The 11,412-nt window shown below is 37.0% G+C and overlaps 1 protein-coding gene across 2 annotated transcripts; it reads right to left on the bottom strand.

The window, feature by feature from the left end:
- Nucleotides 1–488: 488 nt before the first annotated feature.
- Nucleotides 489–10,521, bottom strand: LOC306846920 (ras-related and estrogen-regulated growth inhibitor-like protein). 2 transcript variants are annotated; one of them, XM_079380624.1, is made up of 8 exons: nucleotides 10,457–10,504; nucleotides 9,728–9,807; nucleotides 8,520–8,675; nucleotides 8,265–8,393; nucleotides 2,370–2,500; nucleotides 2,237–2,290; nucleotides 2,070–2,146; nucleotides 489–1,718 (listed from the first exon to the last, which is right to left on the bottom strand). In XM_079380624.1, exons 2-8 carry the CDS (start codon nucleotides 9,805–9,807, stop codon nucleotides 1,302–1,304), a joined length of 1,044 nt encoding a protein of 347 aa, XP_079236750.1. In that variant the 5' UTR covers nucleotides 10,457–10,504; the 3' UTR covers nucleotides 489–1,301. The 2 variants fall into 2 exon arrangements, with proteins under 2 accessions (XP_079236750.1, XP_079236749.1); XM_079380623.1 differs by lacking the exons at nucleotides 489–1,718; nucleotides 2,070–2,146; nucleotides 2,237–2,290; nucleotides 2,370–2,500 and adding an exon at nucleotides 4,920–7,164 and having other exon boundaries at nucleotides 10,457–10,521.
- Nucleotides 10,522–11,412: the final 891 nt, after the last annotated feature.

Below are 11,412 nucleotides of genomic sequence, written 5' to 3' on the forward strand. Positions count from 1 at the left end.
TGACACTCAAACACCAGAACCACACCAAATCTGCAAAACCATACACTAATTCTTGGCCTTTGACTCCGTATTCAATTTCACATAACACTTTTTGCAAAACACAATACTCTATATAACACACAAAATATTTTGAATGTGGTGCTTCATTTTGCAAGAGATGGGAGGCATTTTGCTTGTGCAATTCTTGGATTTGTGTGTAAAGCTTTAAAAAAAAAAAAAAAGGGCAAAGTTTTGAAAATGTAAGCAGTTAAACAAACAAAAAAACTAATATATTAAAGGATGCAAACATATGTCAATGGTGATTAAAGTCAGAGCTATTAGCTGGGAGGAACGAGACCAATCCCAAATCTAAAACATGGGCAACCTGCAGATTCAAATGGCTACCTTTCTGCTGCAAGTATCATGTTTATGCATTTGGCAAAACATTGTTTGTCACATACTAAAATGGCTCATTTGAACAAGTACTACCTTAAAAAGCAACAGATATTAAAATCTTTCTCATGTTTTATTATAAAACAATATAAGCATATGTTTTTACACTTGCAATATATACACACAACAATCTGTTTGACAGCTTGTTTCGAATGAAACAGTTAGGACTTTAAAGATCAACCAAGGCAAAAGTGGTCGTCATTTTCAAAAGCAACACTTTATCACATCGCTTCAATTTATGACCGTAGCACTTTATAGGACCCTAATGCATGGACAACTTAGGGCAAGAAAATTTCAATATTAACATTTCAACACAGAAATGCTACATTACAATATTCATGCATCACATGTTAGAGGCCACATTTTAGAATCTGTCTCAATTAATTGCATAGGGACTAAGAAGGATTGAGCCATCAATTACACTTATTAGCTACAGTATAACTGATAGTAGTACAAAGAGAGAACTGACAGTTTATAATATATTGGAACACAGTGAGCAATGAGACAGTATTGTTTGTATACTTGAATCTAATTTGAACATTCTTAGAACATTCAGGAATTAGGGGCCGTTCACACAGAACACGTTTCTGCATTCCAAAACAGAATGAAAAATGGAACTGGAAGATTAACTACTTTTAACTTGACAGGTGACTTAATAGTGATGCTCATGGTGTGAGATGCCAAAAAAACAGTGATGCAATGGCCAAAGAGGTCTGTCCAGCAAATAAAAACGGCACAGACTGAACTTTGTGAACCGCCCCAAGACTGTCAACTTGCAAAAATCCAGTTGAGATCAATAGTCAGTCTTTGTTCCAATATGGATTCCATAAAAGGCTTAACCCTGATTCTTCCACCGCTTTGAGGGGAAACTATTCAGTCCGCTTCCTTCCAAATACTGCTGACATGCTCCTCACGATACCTTTGAACCCTGCAGGACCCTTCTTGAGAGCCCTGGCCTCTCGGATGAGCTCAAACAGTTCGTGAAACACCATCAGCACACCGTGGTACGTCTCGGCAGCGGAAACCTCGAAGAACCCACAGTCCGTCGAGAGCGCCAGCAGCCGGCCCTCTTCACTGGACACTGTACGTCTGTGCTGGAGGTCTCTCTTATTCCCCACAATGATGATCTGAGCTGTGTTGGACAGTTTTTGCTTGGCTTGTCGTATGCACTGCACTTGTTGCCGCACAACGTTGAAGCTCGCCCGGTCACAGATGCTGTAAACAAGGATATAACCGTCTGCCCACTGCAGCTGTCTGTCGCTGATATATCCCGACTCCTGTCCATTCTGAAACAAGACATGTATGCATTACTTCTATTCACTTTTGACTACCATGCATTTCAATTGTTGCTGGTCCTATACGTTAGGTACTAGTACTTATTTCTTAGGTGCAAGCAAGTAGGCTCCTCTCAAGTTAGGCTACTAATACATATTTTTGAAATTTTTATGAGACAAAAATATATTTCACAAGTATTAATTACAACTGCCTTTACTTTATAAAATTAATAACTTCCGAATAGACAAAATGGATAGGCTAGTACTTCATTTTAAGGAGTTAATGTAAAAATAGCTTGCCATATGTCATGCAATACACTTTTAATCATTATTTTATCTCGGAATGAGCAAAAAGATGCTTACCTGCGGGCAAAGTGAGTCCCATATATTGAAACAAATATCACGCCCGTCGATCTTGTCAGTATGGCTGTATATTGATTCTGTGGATGAAAATAAACCTTTAAGCAAAATGAAGGCTATTTTACTGCAAATCATCCTGGAAATCAAGCGCAGTAAGTGATGATGCTTACCTATATCTCCATATTCTCCTATGAACCGCCTGGTTAGAAAGCGCACGGTGAGAGCTGTGAAGAAGAGGTGGTTATTGCTCTATTTCAGACTCAATGCATGAAGACAGCAGGCAACATTTGCAGCAGAACTCACCAGACTTTCCAACGCTCTCAGCTCCAAGTAACACAATGTTGGCCTCCACTTTCTGCTGGTTGCCTTCCATGGTTTTGCTGCTGTAGCGAATGCGTGGTTTCACTTGAACAACCATTGGTGGGTAGTAATGCCTGTTGATAAGAGTGCCACAGTAAGCAGGTGTTGAACATAGAGAAGCGCAGGCAGAGAGCGCGTTTAAATAGGGTCGATATGAGTGGGCGGGGCTTTCTGCACACTGACCAATCAGAGCGAAGAGCGTCTGTTCTTGAGCACTATAAAATTATTATTTTAAAGTTCTGTATTTAAGATCAATAAACAGTAAAACCGAATCTGCCATTGTGAAATATATGGAATGTTTGAATGAAGCGGGCGGCCTTAAAATGTCAGCAATAAAATGTACATTAATTCATGAAATTACATTATTATTATTTTTTTATTATAATTATTATTACAACTCAGTGTGCATCATAGTTCAGTAAGGTTAGCTGCTGTGGGTCTTGCCAAGGCATGACACCAATTACGAAGGGCTATGAATTGCAAATGCTTCTAAATGACAAGTTGTCTTTAGCAAATACTTACCACGACATTAAATTAGCAATTCAACACAGACCCATAGCCCTCATTAAACTGTCATGGCAAATGCTTTTTCATGACAATACTTTAGTAGTTCAGTAATTCTCCAGATGCAAAGGCCATTGCCTTTCTGCTTTAAATTTGCATTTTTTTTTAATGCACCATGTTGTTCAGATCCTGCTCTAAACTGCACTGCTGTGTTCATATGAATATGGCTCTGCTGCAAACTGAATCCTTTTTGACTATAACATACGCTCCTCTATTAATTAATAAAGAGCGACGCCTCGTGGAGAAACAATTCTGACTATTTCTACTTTTTTTTTTTTGGGCAAGACATCTGTCCCCTCTAAATTTAAAGATCAACATAGCCTAATTTATGTTATAGCCGAATACATTTTATATAATAAATTTGAAATAAAATATATATATATATATATATAAAAATATAAATGTGTAATAAAATATTATATATATATATATATATACACACACACACACACATTTGTAATAAAATTATATATATATATATTGTAATTTTAGTTACTTTTTCTTATTTGTAAGTCGCTTTGGACAAAAGCGTCTGCTAAATGACAAAAGTAAAAAAGTAAAGAGTGTAAAGACCATCGACTCTACCGTGCGACTCCACCGGGCAGGGACACCGCCAAGGGATAGTAGTAGCTTTTTATTTAATTTTTTCATTGATATGTTTATTATTGAAATGTTGTTGTTATATGCATGTGTTAATTTTATTTAATGTCTTTATTTTCTTAAATATGTGGTTAGATAGTATTTATAGAGTTGTAACTTTTTAGTTTTAGTTACTTTTTCTTATTTGTAAGTCGCTTTGGACAAAAGCGTCTGCTAAATGACAAAAGTAAGTAAAGTAAGTAATATATATATAGCCTAATTTATGTTATAGCCGAATACATTTTTTAATAAATTTGAAATAAAATATCATTATTATATATATATATATATATATATAAAAATATAAATGTGTAATAAAATATTATATATATATATACACACACATTTGTAATAAAATTATATATATATATATATTGTAATATATATATAGCCTAATTTATGTTATAGCCGAATACATTTTATATAATAAATTTGTAATAAAATATTATATATATATATATATATATAAATTTGTAGTAAAATGTAACAAATAACATACAAATGTATGATTCGTATTTCAGGAGTATTTCTGCTCTCTCTGGTGGTCACATTAACAAATGACGGGGAATCAAGCTTTTTATTTACAAATACCAGAAACAGAACATTTGGATAAATTCAAAAGCCAACTAAATGTAAACTAGTCTAAAATACAGTGTTGGTAAATACTGAAAGGGAGTTTTGGAGATTTAATGAGAGGAAATTCACATTATGGTAATACGGGCCGTTATGGTAATATTGCCCATTGTTACATGCAATATCCGCTTCCTGTCACATGGACATGTTTTCACTCCTTTATCCAAGCAGTGCAGACAATACAGAGATTCACCTTTACATCCAAAATATGATATGGTAAAGTGTTTCAAGGACTTCACCTCACATAAGATAAAATGGGCAGAAATAGAAGATCCCTTGTAGGCTTTATATTAATTTGAGGTTATCTGGAAACATAAGCTCAGAATCTGAGTGAGAAAGTAAACCTGTGGCAAATTGAACTTCTGTTGCAGCAAAACTAACAGCAGATGTAAGACTCAAAAACATAGATTTTTCTCTCCATTATTTAGTCCCAGAATGTCCATATGTCCAGAGAGAAACTGAATCAGCCCTCTCTTGCTTGCTTAATTAAAAAAAGACAAACTAAAGTTCAATAAAGTCAACATATATCCTCAAAATCTTTTTTTAAGCACTCACCTTAACATTTCTATTAATTCATTTAGCAGATACTTTTATCCAAAGCGACTTACAGAGTTAAGGAAAGAGAAAGCAATGTTTTTTTATTTTGTTTTTATTTTTGTGGTTTCAAAAAAAAAACAAAAAAAAACGTGACGCATGTTTTTTTTTGTTAGGATTTCTGAAAAGCATAAATGCATGTATGGTCACTTTGATCAATTTAATGCATCCATGCTGGAAGAAATGTAGATGGGACAAGCCCATTAATCTCTGGCCTGGGACGTATTTAAATCAATGTCCATATTGTTACATGTAATGTTATTGTTTTTCATCTATAAGATTAAAAATGATAATGATGAAAATCTTTGGAGCCCATCCTAAAACAACAAGGAATGCAGGCAGTTAATATTTGTCAGTTCTTTATGAAAGGAAAACTTGATCATCCTGGTTGAGGGAACAAACATTTGCTTCAAAACCCACTACTACAGTAATCCATGTTTGTGGGTATATAGACAGGGAAGAATAACAGAGTAAGTTTCAAACTTGAATTCAAATGATTTACGGTGTAATTTTGGCATTTTTGAACAGTCTAACTGTGATGTCAAATGATGCATTTATCTGTATTAGTGAATCCAATTTACTAAACACTGCATATACAACATGTACATTTTACTAACTGAAGAGTTCTATTAAATTATGGCTTTCCAATTAAAATACAAGCATATTCAATTTTAACAATAATTGGCCTTCATATGAAACTGCTGCTGATGTCTTTGAAATATCTCAAATGATAGAGTCGGTGCATGTTCTGTATTTGGAGAATACTAATTATTAAAACATGTCATGTCGATCGGTTCGGTCAATAAACTCGCTGCTAAGCTGAAGCTGAAACCCCTCTAGATGTTCCTTCAGTCTCTCTCTGACGTCTGCCGTGGGCCTCAGGTCCGACTGATGTGTGAGCTGACCGTTTTCCCACGCTGTAGCTGTTAATACCGTGGAATCACACTCGACAGTCAGTCCATCCCTTTCTTCAGCGCCATTTGACTGATATCTCTCCAATATCACCTGAGGCTGCACAGTCTCAATCACAGTCTCAACATCAACCCTGTTTCCTTCCCCCGCTTCGGCAGAAACCGGCATCAGAAGGACGTGATCATCAGTCCCTTCCTGTACCCAGAAGAACTGCTGTCCCTGCTCCATTTCGCTCTTTTCCTTCACATTGAGGTCAGGGAGAAGAAGTCCTTGTTGCGGCTGAAGCAGTTGGATTTGCTGCAGATGGAATGGTGCAGAAGTTTCCTGTAGTGCTGTGGAGTATTGAACAGGCCCAGGCGCAGTGTGCATGTCAGTCTGTGGATGCAGCAGAGCGAGTTGCTGGATCTCTTCTACATTGCTGTGAAGCTCGAGAGATGTCTCCTCCTCGGTGCTCAGCTGGTGCGGTTGTAATTCCATGGTGACCACCTGCATCGTGTCCTCGTTCTCTGCACTCTCACAGTAATATAAATAGTAGCTTTGCTCCTCCACAGGCGCTACATCAGTCTTTGAGGTCTCTGACTTTTGTTCTTTGAGCACTTTGGCTTTCCTTTTGATTTCCTGGATTCTCTTGGGCTTATGTCTTGTATGGGATCCTTGAACCTCATCAGGTCCTACAGTTGCTTCTTTGTATCCACTTACTTTGTTTCCTTCATTGTCTCTTCCGCAGTAAAAGCAGCACCCTTCTTCTTCTTCCCCAGTGACTTTTCCTTTTGTCTGTGCCTGTCCGTTCCAGCCTTCTGCCAGAAGGTCAATTTCATCACTCGCGCTCTCCTCCAATCCCTCAAGATTGCAACCTCTCTCCACCTTCGCCCCCTGTCCCTTTTGAGCAGCACAGCTTGAAAACTTGCCTCCTCGGGCCTCCTTTCCTTTGGCTCCGTCTCGTGTGCGAAACAGCGTGCTTCTGAGTCGGTTCTCTCTGAGGCGCAGTAACGCGTGGCGTAGGCGGTTCTCTCGCCGTCGAGCGGCACTCAGAAGACGCAGTGCTTTTTCCAAGCTGTCGATGGCTTTGTCGTAGCGCTTGCGCCACACTAGAGGGCACAGCTGAGCATAGCTGTGCTCTTTGGGCAAGTAAAATCCAGGAGGAGGCGGGAGACGTCTCATGTAGCAGGACGGAGAAGGTGGACGAGGAGGAGAAGAGGGGTCAGGCGGCTGGTCATCTAGTGCCGTCTCTTCAGAGGTTTGAGGAGCCTCAGATGAAGACTGAGGAGGAGGCTGAGCATGCTTGTCCTCACCTTCGCCTTTTTCACACTCATTTTCTGCTACTTTCTGCAATGCAGTCACATTATTGAAGATCTCCTGGGTGTCTGAGTCCTCATTATTGGAGGAGTTCTTGACACTGAAGGGATTTGGCGTAAAATATGCAAATTTAGTATTTTAAACAGGTTAAAAACCTACGTACACTAAAAAAACTCAAATGTTTGTGAAAATGTACACTTTATAAAAAGAGTCTACTAAATAGAATATACCTGCAAACAGAATCTAACAGTGCACCTAATTGCTTATTAATTATTATAGTTTAAATGCAATTAGCTGACATCAAAAGTGCTATTTTGACCCATTTAAGTAAGACTTAAGTACATATGCGACTCTGGAGCACAAAACCAGTCATAAGTAACACGGGTATATTTGTAGCAATAGCCAACAATACATTGCATTGGTCAAAATTATAAATTTTTCTTTTATGCCTAAATATATCAAAACTTAATTATTGATTAGTAATATGCATCGCTAAGGACTTCATTTGGACATCTTTAAAGGCGATTTCATCAATATTTAGATTTTTTTTGCAGCCTCAGATTCAAATAGTTGTATCTCGACCAAATATTGTCTTATCCTAACAAACGGAAAGCTTATTTATTCAGCTTCAATTTAAAAAAAAAAAGACTTTATGACTGGTTTTGTGGTCCAGGGTCACATATTTAAAAGTAATTTCAATTACTATGTGTTTGAAATATGGTTAAAGTGGACTGCCGAATACACAGACAATGATAAACTCAAATATATTTGAATGCCATTTCTATTAAAATGATTTTATATCTGTAACTACACATTTTTAATGCTAAAGTTGACACTTTAGTACATTTAAAATATACTAACTTTAAAGTAATATCAAGTAAAACATTACAGTTCAAATAAAGTACTTGTGCTTTAGTATGTTAGTTGACACACCAAAATAAGTGTAGTTTTTTAAAGCACAAAACAAGATTATTAAAACATAATGATACAAAATGTACTTTAAAACATTTATTTGACATTATAGTAAAGTGCACTTTTTTTAAGTGTACTTAAGTGTGTTAAGAAACAGTCATGTTTCAGTTTGAAGTACACTACAAGTGCACACTGAATACAATTAAGCACACTTCTTTATTTTTTTTTTTTAAAACAAGAGAAAGCACACTAGAAAGAGGTGATTTTTTTCAGCTTTATGTAAAATACCTGATATGTTTGTCCACATTTCGAGGTCTGCCTCTCTGTTTTGTTGCACATTTCCCATCATTTCCTCTTTCATGAGGCTGAATTTCAAACACAGCGGGAATGGCATCATCCTTCAGTCTGCGATAGCCACTAAAAAAAAGAGAAAGTCAAAAAACATGATTCCTTCTAATATATTGTATTTCAACAACAAAATTAACCTTTAACTTGTTTTGGTCATTGCTTCGGTGACTCAGAAGAGAGTAATTAATTGCAGACCTGACACCAGAGAGTTCAAAGCTATCGGGGGTGAAGTGTTTAGAGCAGAAATAGATGAATCCACTCTGGGGGTCCCACTGGCCTTTTCCCTCAGGGCCTTTGCGACGAGAGTTGATAATCCAAGTTGTGCGTCGAGGGTTTCCCTTCTTTGGCAATCTGGAAAACATAATAACATTAACAAGTTAAGATCATTTAATAGTCTCTGTTGAGACACACACTGCTTTCAGGGCCATAGCCAGGATTTTTCAAATACCGAGGTCATTTTTTCTAACCCCCCCCCCCCCCCCACACACCGGTGCGGTGGCTTCACTTTTATGACGTCATGAGCTATCCAGTTCTCTATTATAGATCAGTGGATTCTAATGACAAATGAAACTTAGCGCTTGACAGTGCTGAACAGTCTGCCACTGACACACACAGGCTCACCTTCTCTCCTACTCTTTCCCTGCCCTTCTGTTGTTGGCTTTTTAAAACTTAATTTAGTTTGATGCAAGTTCCTCTTCATGTCTGCATTTCGCTCAAGACCACACTACGATCGATGTACTGAGCTTACGTGAAAAAACATACGGCTTTCCCGCCTCTCTGAATCTGTAGCCTAGGTAACGTGACGTCAAGTGCCGCTGCCTGCAAAGACAGATAGAGGCGGAGATTTCACCTGAGAGATTAGACGGAGAATGTGAATTTAATTGGGAGAAAATACAGACGACATATATGGATTCGGACACGGACCGGGTTCTGTGTTTGGCATTGATCATCACTGCTGGATTGACTAATTTGAAATTTCGGGAAAAAATACCGAGGACATGACCTCGGTGTCCTCAATGGTAGATACGGCACTGACTGCTTTTCATCACATAAAACAAGAAAACTCACAATGAGTTGAGATGCAAATGATTGTAAACATGTAGTTGAGTGAATTGGTCACTAGGAGGCAGATATTAATCATTATAATGTGAGGGCATGGTAGTATACAAACTATCAGACTACACACTGAATGCAGAGTCATTACATAAACTTTTTATTGCAGTTGTTACTATGAAAATGAGCCGTTTAATGCTTAAGTAAAATGAAACCACATAAACATCTCTGGAAATCTGAACATGTTGTATAGCAGTGGTTCTCAACTGGTGGATCAAAGGTCTGTTCTGATAGGGACAGGAACAGCAGGAAGCATATAATAAAATGTTGGTAAATTTGACTTTGTGCACCTGTGAAAAGTGATCCCAGATTTCCTAATGTCTTTTGTGTCACGTGACTTGCAACCTACAGCAGAACAATGTCTTGGCATCTAGGGAAAAACAAACAATTTAACAAATTTGTAAAACATAACACCAAGTTTTTTCACCCCGAAACACAACATACTTTTTAAAAATGTATCCCAGCACTTTTAATGATCTAATTAAATTAGTTTATGTCAATAAGATGCAGTTAAATGTAAAATAAATAATATACTGTATAATAATGCAATAACGTAAAATAATAACACCAACACCAATAATAATAAAGAACTAATAATACAAAAATTAATTCTGCATGTTGAGGAAACTTCAAGATATGCATGACGTCGACTAATTTATTTATCTTGAGAAGATTTTGACAGATTGGTCCTTCAGAGTTGATTTACTTAAAATTTCGTGGCAATTATTTGCTGACAGTCCACAGGATGGTTTAAAAGCCATTTATCGTAAACTTTTCTGTGTTAGCAGGTGTCCAGGCAGGCGACTATATATGTATCTATATATCTCGATATCAGCTCATGATTGTGATGTGTTCGTCTTTACATAACTACATAACAGCCTATCAAAACTGAGGCGATAAATAACAAGTTGGTCATCTGAAACCAGTATAAGCCAATGCTATTCGATAAAAATGCAGGCTGCCTTTCTGGAAAAGAATATAAGGCGATTTCTCTCTTCAAAATCACCATTAAAACTCACCACAAAGGCCTGCGACCTCACGAATATGGCCGTCTTCTTCTTCCTAGACGCTGTAGACTAGACCCGCCTTTCTGCAGCAGCCAATCACAATTGTGGATTACTGTGACGTCGCGAGAGGACGTAAATGCTACATTTTTATCACTAACCTAAAACAAAACAAAGAAATAAATCAATTAATTTTAAATGTGGTTTTAAAATGAGATCGTGATAGATGGATACAAGGATATAACCATATGATAAAGCATATAACTATGCTTGCATTTTGTCACCTTAATTAAAAAATAATAATAAAATCCATTGTTACAGCACTAGTTTTGACATCATGATGATAATGCTCTTGTGAGGCTAAAATATTTCGATATAGCAACTAATAGGACAAGTGGTTATTGCTACAGTAAGTTTGATTCTCTTATGATAAGTTGTGGGCAAGACAGAGAAAAGTGCTAAATGCACTCCACTTCAGCTCAGCTGATGTGTGAAATGCTTAAAGCTCAGAATCATGCTTACAAGCCACAGACACTTAATATAGCTATCTCAACAATACTTAGAAGTGCACAGGAAATGCAGTTCCTTGCAGCTAACAACAGCAAAAGAACCAAAACCAGCAAGCACTAAGCAAATATGAATAAAATAAAATAAAATAAAAAATGTTTCGCAACAAAATTACCTTTCATTATCTATGCAAAGCTCTCTCTCTCTCTCTCTCTGCACGTACACACATCAAAGTCCTTTCAAAGAAAGTCTGTTCAATTGGCAGCAATATTTGCAACACCTCCGGGCAGTTATTTGGGGCCTGCAAGACCAAGTCCTATCTTCTTGAATAAGGAAATCCTGAAATCTCAAAAACTCCTTGCCACACTCACATTTAAATAACATATTTCAAATGAGCAAACAAATCTAACATAAACTGTACCATAAATGTTTTATCTTATTTATGGTACAGACATCAGAAGACT

This window comes from Barbus barbus, assembly GCF_936440315.1.
Source record: "Barbus barbus genome assembly, chromosome: 27".
NCBI classification, from domain to species: domain Eukaryota; kingdom Metazoa; phylum Chordata; class Actinopteri; order Cypriniformes; family Cyprinidae; genus Barbus; species Barbus barbus.